Source organism: Schistocerca piceifrons, chromosome X (assembly GCF_021461385.2).
Source record: "Schistocerca piceifrons isolate TAMUIC-IGC-003096 chromosome X, iqSchPice1.1, whole genome shotgun sequence".
Taxonomy (NCBI): Eukaryota; Metazoa; Arthropoda; class Insecta; order Orthoptera; family Acrididae; genus Schistocerca; species Schistocerca piceifrons.
The window spans coordinates 270,550,830-270,566,874 of NC_060149.1; the positions used below are offsets into that span (position 1 = coordinate 270,550,830).

A 16,045-nucleotide genomic window follows, 5' to 3' on the forward strand; every position below is an offset into this window, starting at 1 on the left:
TGATGTTGAAATCCCTGCTTGCTTTGCATATCTTGTTCATGAATACCTGTGTCAGAATTTTCCTGAATTGTGGATAGAAAGAAGCTATCCTGTTTTGTGGTCAGTTCATTCATCTGACCTGACCCCACATGATTGTGTTGTTGAGGATCATGAAAAAAGTCTTATTTACTCGACACCTGCCGAGAGTGAAGAATATATCCTGGCAAGAATTTTTGCTGCCTGTGACATTGTTCAAACACTGCTGGATTTGTTTGAACAATTATAACAGAGCTTTGTATGACATTAGAATGCCTGTATAGAAGTTGGGGATGCCACTTTAAACAGTTGTTGTGAATGTAGTGTTGTGTACAAGCTGTACAGATAGATAAGGTACTTGTAGTTTTATCATTGCCAGCAGATCAGTGATAAATGTTAAACTATCTCAGTTTCACTTATAACTTTTATCTCTTTCTCAGAACAACACGTTTGTCTTTGTACATTATCACTGGAAGTGTCAGTAGCTCATGGTCTTGTGGTTGTGTTGCTGACACTCAATCATGGGGCCCTGGGTTCGATTCTAATTGATTTTGGGGACCTTCTCTGCTCAGGACTGGGTGTTTGTGTTGTCCTCATCATTGTTTCATCATCATCATCAATGTGCAAGTCGCCACAGTGGTATCAAAGAGAAAGACTTTCAATAGGCTGGTCTCTTGGCCAGAAATGTCAGACACATGTTTCATTTCATCACTGTAAGTTGTATCATCATCATCATGCAAACACTATCTGTTTTTAAAAAGAGACATTGCCTACAAAGGGACATAGTGTCTTCATTGTGTTAAACATTAGAATTCTTGCATGCCATTCAAGACTTTCATCATCATTGTGATATCATATGAGGATATGCTGAAAACTAATGCATCCAGATCTTTTATTCTTTTCTCAATATCAGGTGATATATTATGTGTCATGCATATTACTCAGTTGACTTTTCCATTTTGCTGATGCAAATAGCAGCCCTCTGCTGATACAGGACTTCAAAATGTAGCATGTAACATGCTGGTGTGTAACATAACTATGTCAGTGCATGAGAGACCCTCAGAATCCCACACATAGTGCCCTCTCCTTCATGATATTGCCAAACCACACACAAGTGCTGCGACATCTGCAACAATCTGGCACCTTGGGTTCACTGTCATCAATCATCCTCTATACAGTCCCAACTTGGTCCCATCTACTTTTCATCTGTTTCCAAAACTTAAGTAGCACCTTTGAGGAGTTAACTTTGATAATGATGAAACAATGCAAGCAGAGATGAAGTTGTGCCTCCATCAACAAAGTTAAACATTCTACAGTGACGGTACCAACAAATTTGTCTCTCATTGGGAGAAATGTGTGTGATGTCAAGGAGATTATGTTCATGAATAAATAAATATGTAGACATGAAGAATAAGATGTACAATGTTAATAAAGTTTGTTTTATTTAAAAAATCATAAGAGTTTTCAAATAAAAAGTTTGGAGACATTACTTTTCAGCATGCCCTTGTATTATTATATGGTTTATCATTATGATGTTTGCAGTAAAATTTATGAGTTGACAATTCTCAATACCACCTACCACCTGAAGGGCCCCTAAGGAAAGAAAAGTTTCCAGAATGAGATTTTCACTCTGATATGAAACTTCCTGGCAGATTAAAACTGTGTGCCCGACCGAGACTCGAACTCGGGACCTTTGCCTTTCGTGGGCAAGTGCTCTACCAACTGAGCTACCGAAGCACGACTCAACACCCGGTACTCACAGCTTTACTTCTGCCAGTACCTCGTCTCCTACCTTCCAAACTTTACAGAAGCTCTCCTGCGAACCTTGGAAGGTAGGAGACGAGGTACTGGCAGAAGTAAAGCTGTGAGTACCGGGCGTGAGTCGTGCTTTGGTAGCTCAGTTGGTAGAGCACTTGCCCGCGAAAGGCAAAGGTCCCGAGTTCGAGTCTCGATCGGGCACACAGTTTTAATCTGCCATTTACTTCTGCCAGTACCTCGTCTCCTACCTTCCAAACTTTACAGAAGCTCTCCTGCGAACCTTGGAAGGTAGGAGACGAGGTACTGGCAGAAGTAAAGCTGTGAGTACCGGGCGTGAGTCGTGCTTTGGTAGCTCAGTTGGTAGAGCACTTGCCCGCGAAAGGCAAAGGTCCCGAGTTCGAGTCTCGATCGGGCACACAGTTTTAATCTGCCAGGAAGTTTCGAAAGAAAAGTTTTTCATAGTATTCATTTTCTATGTTTTGTGGTATTAACCAGTGAGTTTCCAGCAACCTGACCGTGTTAGCAGTAGGCACAGCCATATTGTGATGGAAGAACAGTTGTGTAATTTGTCTGGATTTTTTCTTTCAGTGGAACCCGTATTATGTGATACTGACAGTGTATTCTTCCTTCACAGGGTCAATGTGGCTTCCTTATTAATGGTAGTTCTCATGGGGAAGATGGAATATGCAACTGACATTCTTAGAAGCTTGCTGTTAAGACTGATTGACAAATCTGTTTGTACGAAACATCCACAGCTGATGTTGCGAAGAACTGAATCTGTTGTTGAAAAAATGTTAACCAACTGGATGGCTCTCTGTATGTACAATTACCTGAAAGATTACGCTGGTTCTTCCCTCTTTTTGTTGTTTAAAGCTATTAAACATCAGATTGAAAAGGGGCCAGTAGATGCCATCACTCATGATGCACGATACTCACTTTCTGAAGAACGTCTGCTTAGGGAACAGATTGATCATGGAGTCGTGGTAAGTGTCTTTTGAGTAAGTTATGATGATATCAGAGTTGTCACAAGACAAATTTCTATTATACCTACCACTACAGATTTTGTTTGTGTTTGTTCCTCATGATTTACAATTAACTAAATGTTTCTTTATGCATAGACTAAACGCTATTGTAAGTAAATGTATTGTATGGAGGCCACTACTGTTTGACATGGAATTGGCATAAAGAATGACATAGCATTAATTCAAAAATAGAAACCCATCTTGCTTGTGAAAACTTGGATGCAGAAGATTTTATTTTGATAAGCCCTTGACTGCTACCATTGGCTCATGATGTACATTCTGGCAATGTCCATACAAAATTATCTTAAAAATTTTAACTTGCACATCTTCATCCAAAATGTATACATTTATGAAAGTAACAACGTAATGACAGCATATATTATATTTGAAACTCATTTGTTGTGAAGATACTTTATGTGAGAAGGTTTTGGCAGCGCACAGCAGTACATGCTTAAGAGGAAGGGGTTCACATAATCAGCTGAACATGCAGCAAGCATTCATCTGATTCTTGTAGTCACAGGGTAGAAAATAGAGAAACAGATTTTTTTAGTGGTATGAAGGTGCTACTGCTAGCAAGACAGGAACTCACTGCTTGAAATTCTCAATGAACTTGGCTTAGACAGCAAACCCACAGCTCTGATTAAGCAAACGCCAACAAACACTTATTCTAAAGTGAAATTTGTAGAAGTTTTGAGATTAAAAATCGAGTCAGGTAGGAAGATGGTCTCTCCCCACTGCTCTTTAATTGCCTTCTAGAAATAGTCATAAAATGAAAATCAAAGAGGTCATTATATTAGGTTACAGAAGGGACAATCTACAAATAGACTGATTAGCATTTTCAGACAACCTAGTTATACTTTCAGGCTCAATGGAGACAGCCACATAACTAAGAAAGACATTTTGGAGAAGGAAGTCATTAAAGGAAGAGTTAATAAGGTGAAAACAGCATACTACCTCACTGAGGATGTATATAATTAAAAAAAATCATCGTCTTCAGTGGTTAACTTAGACATTACTCTACAGTAAAACACCCAGAATAACTCTAAACATAAAGGCAATGATAAAAACACTGGAAATCATGGAAAGAATAGCACTAAGGAAAGTTTTGGGACCAGTTGAAGAGAAAACACAATACAGATGATGTTGTAATAGTGACATTTATACACATACTGAAAAAAATGTAGAAATCATTAGGAAAAGAAGAATAAGTTTCTATGATCATATCTAAAGGATGAATACCAACAGACTGACAAAAAGGTTGTCCACTTATTTCAGTAAATTAAGAATGGATAGCACATGGTACAAAAAAATTGGAAGGGATATGGATGAACTCCAAACTACTCCACAAGATGTTGAGGCAAATCTCCCACTCAGGAAGAAATTGCAAGATTCCAACATGAAAATGCAAGAAGGAGGAGAGAGAAAAACATCAAGAAATGATGATGGAATTGTGGAAGAAAAGATAGGACAAACAGTTGAAATTACTGTAGTTCATAGTAGTTCATGAACAATATACCTAAAAGAAGAAGGAGGGAAGAGAACTCCAGTTGTTTGAGAACACTCCTCCTCTTATCATCATCAAACACAGGACTGGTGGCAGTGTTTGATCCCAAGTTGACCGTACAGACTGTGACATAGATGTACCTAGTATTCTTAACTGATGAGCAAAAGGAGATTAATCTGCAGAATTCTACTTTTTTTGTTCTACTGAACAGTGACTTCCCTATGAGTATCATTAAGTGACAAGAAGTTAGAGTCCACTAGAAGAAAATACTGTTATCTTCACAGAAATAAATTGAGAGGTAATTAAGAAAGGCCACAAAAAGGACAAAGAAGTGAATAGTGTGTAAGATATTGTAAGAATTTATTTCAATTCAAGTTTTTCTCCTTCATGAAAATATGTTTCTCAGCAGTTTTTGAATATTAAAATTACACCTTATAACATCTTCCATGGAAAATAGTTCTGGATATTTCTGAAGATCTCTGGGAATATGAAGACATGGTTGCAGTTAGTATTTGAAGTTCCCTTATTAATTTTGCCAGTTTCTGTTTATTTCCTGTACCTAATAAGACAAATATCATTTTGTAGTAGGGTAACTTACATAATTTTGTGACGCTATCCCATCATAAGTTAGTCTAAGCTACAAATTGCTTTTGCTTTTGAAGTTCGTCATTTTTTAACTAATACTTGTTTCTGTTTATTTCAGACTCTCCATGTTGTACAGGATGAGATAGATGAAAAGATTCAATGTAAAGTTTTAGACTGTGACACCATAAGCCAAGTTAAATCCAAAATATTAGATGCACTTTACAAGAATACTCCCTTCTCACTGAGGCCATCAATCCATGAAGTTGATTTAGGTATGAAAAAAATACGTATTACCCATTAATAGGTGTTATACAATGCAATTAACATATGAAGAAAATATTAAATCTGTTATCACTCACTTTCCCCGGAACTTGATGAGTACTTGGTGAAACTGTTGTAGGTTCACTGTGCTAAATTTTTGGGTTCTCTTGCACTAACTTAAAAAAAATTTAAAAATCCTGGTTTCTATCATTGTTTCATTAGGCTGGTGCCAGTATACAAAATTTTCTAGACATGTGTGTTTCTTCAATTCACCATTTTCCTCTGCTTTCCACTTTTTTTGCTTACTTGTTTACTTATCCTGTAGTCACCAGCCCTTTACACCATGTGCTGCATCAGTAGTCAGTCTCCACTGTATTCTGTCTTATTCTGTTTCCTTCCAGTTTTATACATTCAGAGCTACTGCACCTTTCTTAATTTTGACCTCCCATTGCTTAGAAAGTTGGGTCTCTGACATGTGGATTACATGACCTGCCCATTGGAGTCATCTGCTCTTTTGATATTGTAAAATGCTGGACTGGGTCATGGTCTCATAAATTTTGTTATTCTTCCTTGCCCTCCAAGTATCTCCTTCTTTTACTGGGCACAAAATCTTTCTCATAGCCTTTCTTTCAAATGTAAGGAGCTTTTGTGTTCTCTTTTAGTTAGTGTCCAGTTCTCTGTGTCATAGAGGACATTGGGGCATATAACGGCATTGTAGATCTTCATTTTGGCAGAATATGATATAGCTTTACACCTGAACGTGTCTCTGAGATCATAGAGACGTCTGTAGCCAGTAGAGATTCTTTCATTTTTACTTTCAGTTGCCATTTATTTATTTTATTCCTAAAGATTTCACTACAATTTTTGATAAACAGATTTATTTACTTTTCCAAAGAAACATTAAGCTATGTGTCATCCTTGTTAATTGATTCATCCTGCTTTGTTGTCTACGAATACTGCTTTATAATTTCACCCTTTTTATTTATTGTTTTGTGCATGTTTTCCACTTCTTATTTTGAGAAATATACGTTACCCATGAAAAGCCCCTTTTCTTGTATCACATGTATTTGTTTTTATGTCCTGGTTTCCTTACTACCAACAAGTCATTTTAATAAGCATATAAAACACTCATAAACCACAAGGTTAATTTGAACATCACACTACACATTGCTAGGCGTGGATGAATGTAGTCCCAGCTGAGGGTCAAAAGTAAGTGAGAACGTGTAACTGTTAGAGTTTTGGATTTGTTTTTAGTGAGAGGAGTAGGTTTAAAATCCCCTCTGATCACCCAGTTTTAGGTTTTCTGTAGTATCATCTCGGATCATCTCTATACTGATGGAATATTGAACATTAGTCATCCTATGGGGAATCAAACCCCATGCTGTATTGTTAGTAATCTAACATTTCCCATCAAGCTACCAAACCATTTTCTCTTGATATGTCAGTATAAAATAAAGAACAAAATTGAAAATATGTTGTGGGTTATAATTTTGTTCGACAAAGACTGAAACTCGAAGCAATGACTTGAGTGGCAATGATCTTACAATTTATTTATTTATGGATTTGTTACAAACTGTTTCAAAGGCTCACCTCACCACTACCTCAGTCTGCTATGTTTCCACAAATCATTATAATCATCATCCCCTTGAAATCTCATGAAGCTTCCTATTTGTTACTCTTGTTACTTGAGACCATTCTTAGGAACACATTGGCTTCTAGCCACCATTGCATCTTGACAGTTCTTGCAATCACACAAAGTCTCCTTTTTCACCAACTCCAGGTCTTTAACGCCAAAAATTTTTAATCTGGAAATTTGTAACAGAGAAGAACAAAGATAAATTATTAATTTTAAATGAAAATTTTCATGTAGTTGGATAATAGCTACAACAGTATGAAGATTTACTTTAGTTTGAAACCTACAATTACAAATAATACCAGATTTTAAAATAAATCAATAGTTTATGAAAAACAGTAATCATGCAGATAACCTAGAGATTTTTGCCTCATTTCATTTTCCATAGGTTGAAAAAAACTTAGATCTCTTATTTCACCACAATCCCTTCCTATTTCAATTTTTGTCAGAAAGGGGCAGACAAACAAAGTTGAAATTGTAAGTTGTGGTCTATACAAGACTGATCAAAACAACTTGTTTCCATTTCTGTAGAAAATGAGAGGTTTCACAGATTTTTGTATACATTTAAGAGATGCATTCTATGTGTTGCTATGAACAGATGTGTAAAATGTAAAGTCAGAATATATATTTTTCCTTTGTTTGTTACTCATTGTTAATTATTCACTTCTAGAATGGCGGCATGGGAGAGGAGGACATCTGACCTTGCAAGATGAAGATCTGACAACTAAACCACACTGTGGTTGGAAGAAGCTAAACACTCTTTCTCATTATGGAGTGAAGGAATCTGCTGTTATGTCTCTTATCACACGACAGAATGGTAGCTTCAGTGAAAACTGTAAACAATCCTGTCAGAACTGTAAGTAATCCTGGCACTGTATTTATAATAGTTGTCTGTCTTGTATGTAGTATTAATTTTTTTTAATTTATGAATCGAGTACATATTGCACTTATACTTTCCTGATTGTTTTCTTTTCATAGACCACATTACATAACCCCTACCACATCACACAGTCACTGTTCAACATAAACTGTCCACCAACAAGCAATTAATTTTACTCACATCTGCAAAGAAACTGTTTGAGTCCTGTCATGGTACAACAGAACTAATATTGATTACAACTTCTGGATACATATTATGCCACAGCTTTCATCGATGCATGTTTGTTACATTGTACATATTTGTTTGCATAAGTAAAACCTGGGCAAAATAATGTAGCACCATAAAGAATTCATAAGAAAAATATGAACTTTGTCCAGTACATGAGTAACGATGACAGATATAAATGGATAAAGTTGCAAAGTAATACAAATGTGCCACCTCATGAAAGAAATTTTGTAACTACACACTAAGCAGCAAAAAGATGTCTTTATGTTATGGTATGAAAACAGATACACAAGTGATACGTTTTGAGCTATTACATGCCATACTCATCAAATCTGAGGCTATAATTCACTCACACTGACTCCTACAGGACATTTTACATCAGTTACCCACTTAACCTCATCCCTCTCATTTCTCATGGATTTCATGCATGCTTGTTCAATGCTCTCACCTTATTGTCTAATATATACATATATAATTTTCTCCAAATAATTGTGACATTTGTCCAAAAGCTTACACAGCCTTTACACAAACCACACTATCATGTATTTAAACAGTTAATACCAAAAACTTTAACAGAACTGGACTGGTGTTGCCACTCCAAAAGACATGTCAAGTTACTGCTACATGGATCATGTTCTCATCATCCCACGGTATGTTATATATTCCCAAGGCTGATTTAAGAGATTCCTAGTTATCTTTCAGTCCACTGCTTTCACATGTTGTCATAACCATGAGACTATTCATTGCATGAGGAACAATTTATGGTAAAAATTGTTTTGTTTAAGCTGAATTTCATCTGTCTGAGCACCTGTTTGATGTCAGTAAGACATGTTACTGGAATTTGTTCAGTATGGTATATCAGTTGTTTGATGTATCAACAACTCTCTGTCTGCACGAAAGAGAGAAGAGTGCAAAGAATGCTGCATTTATATTAATTTGCATGCTATACCCTGTTTTCATGATCCTGTAGCTTTATTCAGTCCTAATTAGTGACTGCCAGTGTTTCAGAAATAAATAAAAATGCAAACAATCTCACATTTTGGAAAATTGTTTGCAAAAACTTCAAATATATCTCATATATGCTATGATGAACAGTTCTGGTTTGACAGCTGACCTATATCAATCAGCACTTTGTTTATTTGGTTATCTGTTGCTCAACATTTTCTCCATGTGTTCAGTAATTATCTCTCCTCGTATCATCATCCATACAACTAATGTGTCTTCTTATCACATTACTTATTTATTACACTTGGCAGTTGTTGTTGAACAGTTACAAATAAATACACAGTTCTGGTACACTGACAGTTACAGACAACCAACAAAATAAACAAAACAAAAAATAAAAATTTGCTCCTGACGCACCTTCCATGGGTCTGACAAAAGCACTCAAGGGATAGTCCTATACTATATATGACACTGTTGGTGCTAGCCTGCCGCACTCATACATTGGAGAGTCTCATCTCCATTTGTGGAGTGCAGCAGCAGTTCTTCCTGTCCCATGTTTGATACAGTCGAGTTTGTACTAAGTAACTTAAGGAAAGCTGAAACCCAAAAGATTGGCAGCCTGCTTATTGACTCCCAAGAAGCTTTGAAGATGATCACACTCATTTTCAGGAAACTCTGGGATTAAAAGTACTGGCTAACAGGCTCAGTCATGCTGGAGAACCTTGAATAATGGGAGAGACTGGTTTCTCTGTGTTCTTGCTCATAATCGAGTGAGAGCTCACTTTCTTCTTGTGTGAAGTGAGGCGATAATACTTAGCAACAGGAACCATGGAACAGGCTTAGGTTACAATATACAAGATACAATGTGCATGGCTTGTTGCATAAATTTTGCCCTACAATTTATTTCTCATATGAGACTAGTCTACCCCAGCAGTTCATTAATGTACATCAGCAGCTGCGTCTATACTTCTCAGACCACTGTGTGGTTCATGGCATAGGGTACTTTTAGTTGTACCACATGTTAGAATTTCATCCCATTCCATTATTTGTGTATGGAGTGCAGCTAGTCATGCTGCCCGTATTTGAATATGTATCACATGTTCAGTATCACATGTTGGACTTATCTGTTATGGAGTTCCTGATGTTTGACCAATATTCTTGGATGTTTCATACATGTGTTTGTTAAGACATCATCTTTGTAGACTGCTAATTTTCCCATTATTCTATCAGTGAAATGAATGAACTGAATGAAATCTACTGCCTGCTTTACATATGACCCAGCTTTCCATTTCATATTGCTACAAATCCCGATATTTGCTTGATATGACTGATACCGGTTGTGAATAAATGATTTTTTAGTCATAGCATACTACAATTTTGCATTTTGTGAAGTTAACAGTTTTACATTTCTGAACAGTAAAAGCACATTATGAATCTCTGTATCACTTTAAAATATTATTAAGATCTGACTGATTATCTGCGCTGCTTCTGCTTCATTAAAGATGACAGCTTCATCTTCAAAACGTTTGTCCAGTCATTAATATACAACATGAACAGCAAGGTTCTCAACACACTTCCCCAAGGGAAGTTACTTCTACTTCTGTTGATGATTCTCCATCCAAGATAACATGTTCTGTCCTGCCTACCAAGGAATCCTCACCCCACACAAATTTCATTTGACACCCAGTATAACCATACTTTTGTTAATACATATTGATGCTTTTTGGCTGCCAAGAAACACTGCATCTATTTGAATGCCCTGATCCATTGTTTCAGGATACATTGTGAATAAAGCTTGAGCTGTTTCTCACATGACCTATGTTTTCAGAATCCGTGTTGGTTACCATGGAAGAGGTATCTCATTATGTTTGAGCTCAGAATATCTTCTATGATTTTACAACAAATGGATGTCAAACATACTGGACAGGAGCTTTTTTGTGAGATCTACAATATATAATGGTTAAAAGGGACTAACTCAGTTACAAAATCTCTATGTAATTTGACTGGGACTTCATCAGGTGCTAGGGCCTTGTTCAGTTTCAGCAATTTCAGAGCACCACTGGTATTGACATCTGAATCACTCATCTTTGCAATAGAGTGAGAACCAAACTGTGTTAGTACTCCTGCAGCTTCCTTTGTAAAGTAGCATTTGGATACATTTCTCCTTTCTGCTTTTGTGTGATATCCTATGTCTCATTTCCTGTGTCATCCGTGAGCTGCTGGACATTAACTTTGGTGCCACTGACAATCCTAACATATAATAAGAAAGATCTTTCAATAATATTGTGCTAGAGTAATCACTGAAGGCTTCACATATTGTCCTTTTCAAAGACCAACATTTTTTGTTTACTGTATCTCTATCTATAGACCTAGGCTTTGCCTTACAGCAGTTGTGTAGTAATAGCTGTTTCTATAAAAGTTTCTGTGCAATAACTGTATACCATGAAGAATCCTTCCCATCATTAACTGTTCTGCCAGGTACATACATAGCTAATATTACATCAGCTATTCTTCTAAACTTAAACCACAGTTCTTCTAGGTGCTCATGCCCTCAGCTAAAGGTTTCAAGATCTTCCTTGAGACTGAACATATAAATATTTCTACTTTTTTTTAGTTTCTCTTTATACCTCATTAAACATTTTTGCTGTAATTGCCTCATGGTAATTGATACTAGTTTCACTGTGCACACCCTCAGAGAGGCCAGGTTTGTTTGATACTGTTAGATCTAATAAGTTTCTGTCATAAGTGTGCTTCTAAATATGGCAAAAATTATTACTAATTGATGTGATAATTAATAATAATTGTAATACCGTGGGATCACAAATGCAAATGTTTTTATATTGTTTTCCAATCTAGAATAATAACTGCAATAAGTAATTATGTAAAAAACTTAGAGCTAGATCTGATGTGATTCTTGTGGTTCTTGTTATCGTAGAATGTGGCTGTTTTTCATTAGTTTTGTTTCTTTTAGGTACAGGGTCATTCTTCCCCAATTCTTTGTCACCAGTAATAACAGCAAATGGTGATATAGAATCAGGATCAAATGTGCGTGTGTTTCATTTAGTGAGAACAGTTGATGAACACCATTACCAAAACAACAAAACATCAGAAAGAACTCATAAAGCCATTCCTGAAATTTTTCTAACAAGACTTCTGTCTACAAAAGGCACCATTCAGAAATTTGTAGACGACTTTTTCAACACTATATTGACAGCAAATGAAGCACTTCCTCCAGCAGTTAAGTGGTTATTTGATCTCCTTGATGATGCTGCTCGGAGATACAGCATTATTGATCCAGAAGTGGTTCATGCCTGGAAATCCAACAGGTATGTTTATACAGCTAACCTTGTACACTGTTTGATGAGAATAAATGTGCCATACTAGAGAGGAGGTTTAAGGGTGGGAGAGGGGGGGGGGGGGGGAGGAGGGAATAAAAGCTGTTCACTCTTCACGGTATGTGATTTTTAGAAGTGCAGGAAAGGTTTTTTCCTTAGTGAGTAGCTTGAGTATTACTTTTAGGTTTTATAGAAAACCCTTAGTTGCCATGGTGAACATATGCTGCTTATCCCAGCAGAACCCAGCAGAAATTGCATGGAAAGATTACTAAGTGACCAACATTTTTTGCATTAATGTCTGCATCTTTTCATGAAGATGTACCTATTCATCAGTATGTAACTGTCTGTCAATGATTCATATGTATAGTACACCAAACATTTCGCTTTAATTTTTGAGTACATACCAACTGTAGAATATCTGAAGCTGCCAAGAGGAACCATTAAAAATAAATATAGTTATTGTTTATTAATTGTGAAAGATGAATATAAAAATGCAAAGCTATTAACCTAAAACATGGTAAAATTGTACTCACCTTGATTGCAATAAGTTAGTGGATGCTGAAAATTATTATAAGTATTATATGTTTCACTTAGGCATTACAGGCAGTATTTCAAGTGGTGGGCAGCATAATTCCATGCCTATTACATTTGTGACTGATTGGAAGCACTGCAACTTTCTTAATTTTTGTGAAATGAAGTGGCCAAAAATTTAGCCAATGGATCATTCATGACTATTTTGAGAACATAATGATTAGCTATAAATCAGGCAGATTTTAGACTAATTCTTTCTTAAGGAATTATTTTTCATGTCCTTATCAGTTCATCACTTCTGTGTAATATAACAGATATATTATGCCATCTCTGCATATACAGAAGATGGATTTGAGATCATACGCTTTGTGACTAATAGTGTGCTTCAATTTTTTGATACACACACTATGAGAACAGCAAAGTGTTGAAACAGTTTTGGCGGAGTTAAGCTCTTTGGTGAAATAAAATTTATATATCACATCCATATTCCATCTATTCTGTTGTATTTCCAACCATTTCTCTTCATTTATCAGATGGATTAAAAAAAGGTTGTGTGTCTGTGAACATTTGTTTATTTATTTGCCTGCCATAATCTGGTAGGTATTTTTTTTTCCTGTCCAGTCTTGTATTAGGAATGTATAATAAATCAGTTCCATTTCATCATTTTCTGCTTTGAAGGTTACCTGTCTTTCAATAGCTCATTTAGAGATGAATAATTTTGCTTCATGAATTGACCATTTGATTCAAATTTCTCCCAAATAATATACATATACATACATACACACATACATTAATCCTTGTTTAATGGATCATGAATACGACATTTCGTAATGATGTGGAATGTGTCACTTTAACATAAGTTTTCTTTACACAAAATAATAGAATTCATCTATTGAGTAGAAGGAGTTGTCATTCAGAAATTCTTATAATTAGCTTTTAAATGTTGGTTGGCTATCTGTCAGACTTTTTATACTATTTGGCAAATGGCCAAAAATTTTTGTGGCAGCATTATTCACCTCTTTCTGTGCCAAAGTGAGATTTAATCCAGAATAGTGAAGATCATCCTTTCTTCTAGTGTTGTGGCTATGCACTTCACTGTTATTTTTGAATAGGTATAGATTATCAATGACAAATTTCATAAGTGAATATATGTATTGCAAAGGTACTGTGAATATCCCAAGCTGCTTAAATAAATGTCTGCAAGGTGATCTTGGGTGGGCTCCAGCTATTATTCCGATTACACGCTTTTGTGCAATGAATACTTTCCCCCTTAGTGACGAATTGCCCCAAAATATGATGCCATATGAAAGCATTGAATGAAAATAGGCATAGTAAGCTAATTTACTGATATGTTTATCAACAAAATTTGCAATAACCCTAATAGCATAAGTAGCTGAACCTAACCGTTTCAGCATATCATCGATGTGTTTCTTCCAATTCAACTTCTCATCAATGCACACACCCAGAAATTTTGAGTATTCTGCCTTAGCAACAGACTTCTGTTCATAGTCTACATTAATCAGTGGTGTTATGCCATTTGCTGTACAGAATTGTATAGCAATATGTTTTGTACTGTCTGTGGGACTAAACTATTTTATAATATAGCTGTTACTGAAATTTAATCCTGAACAATTAATGAACAAGGATGAACAAAATAAGCTGGTATGTGTGGAAATGTCAATACCCAGAAAGAGTGGCCTAAATCAAACAAAACTTGGAGAAACTGTTGAACAATTTATAAACAATGTGTAATTAACCCTTTGACTACTAGAGACTTGCTTTCTTGCTCTCTTGGATTCCACACTGAACGCAGCTTTGTTGTCGCTGTACTGCTTACCTAATATTGCTATGTGTGCTGAGAGGTGGCATTCCATTGCTATGAAATACATATCATCCAATTTTAAGAAAACTATTTGGTGAAAAAATTGGTTTTTTGTGCATCTTACACTCTGCTATCTTTGATTGATAAAATACTGAATTTCTTTTCATTGTTCATTTTAATATTATGTAAAGCATTGTCTGAAATTGTAAAGAGTTTGCAGAGGTAAAAATATATTATGTAATCTGTGTGTATAGTTGATTTTAGCTAATACATTGCTGTGTATGAAATGTAGATATGAAAATTGTATTAGAAATTGAGACCCAAATGATATCTTATCTCATTTTATTCATGAGTTATTGGGAGTTATTGGTTTTTGTCTCTCATGGACAGTCACAGTGCTGTGTGCCTAATTCCATCCCAATGGAAATCATATGGTCATAACAATCATCATATTTCGTAAATGGATCAAGATATCAAAACAAAGTCTTTTGCAAATGGCAGAATGCATTGAGGCACACACATTGTATGATAAATATTTGAAAATTCTCTGAGAACCAGCAGCAGCAGTGAGAGGTGGAAAACCCAAAGGCTGTGTTTAAACAGACCCTCAGCACTTGGGGACTGGTGGAGCATGATGTGTCATCCACAGCAGTCAAAGGATTACCATTATGCAGTTATGGTATACATGTGAGTCCAGCTGCACTTTCTCTCAGCTGATCAGAAAGGTCAGAACTCAGTCTACAATTGCATTGACATCTACATCCATGCAAATACCCCACAAGCCACTGTATGGTGCATGGTGGAGGGTACATTGTACCACTACTAATAATATCCCTTCCTGTTCTACTCACATACAGAGCAAGGGAAAACGACTGCCTAGATGCCTCTATACAAGCCTTGATTTCTCATATCTTATGTTTGTGGTCCTTTTGTGACATGTACATTGGTGGCAGTAGGATCGTTTTGCAGTCAGCTTCAAATGCCAGTTCTGTAAATTTTCTCAATAGTGTTCCTCAAAAAGAATACTGTCTACCCTTCAGAGTCTCCCATTTGAGTTCCCAAACCATCTCCATAATACTTGCATATTATTCAAACCTACCAGTAACATATATAGCAGCCCGCCTTTGAAATGCTTCAGTGTCTTCCTTTTACCTAACCTGATGGGATCCCCACTTCAGCAGCACTCAGGAATGGGTTGCACTAATGTCCTACATGCAGTCTCCTTTACAGATGATCCACACTTTCCAGAAACTCTCGCAGTAAACCAAAGCTGATCATTCATCTTCCTCACTACAATCATTATATGCTTGTTACAAAGCCAAAGCAAAGAGCTGTCAAATAAAGTAAATGGAAGTGTCCTTATTAAACACCAAAGGATCTAATATCAACATGTGAGTTCAAATGCGGCAGAATGATGGGTCACTGGGGAACAGTTACCCTGTCAAGACTTTTTTGTTGTACTTGAAAAGCTGCTATAAATGTGATGCATGTGTGGAATGCAAAAATACAATAGTTAGCGATGACCACCA

At 36.2% G+C, this 16,045-nt stretch overlaps 1 protein-coding gene across 1 annotated transcript in view; it reads left to right on the forward strand.

Moving 5' to 3' along the window:
* The window catches only part of LOC124722303 (plexin-B), a 968,210-nt gene that overhangs the window by 945,946 nt on the left and 6,219 nt on the right, over positions 1-16,045 (forward strand). Inside the window, exons 15-18 of the mRNA XM_047247485.1 lie at positions 2,408-2,756; positions 5,003-5,156; positions 7,449-7,634; positions 11,800-12,154. Coding sequence (XP_047103441.1) covers positions 2,408-2,756; positions 5,003-5,156; positions 7,449-7,634; positions 11,800-12,154 — 1,044 coding nt within the window. The remainder of the gene's footprint in view (positions 1-2,407; positions 2,757-5,002; positions 5,157-7,448; positions 7,635-11,799; positions 12,155-16,045) is intronic.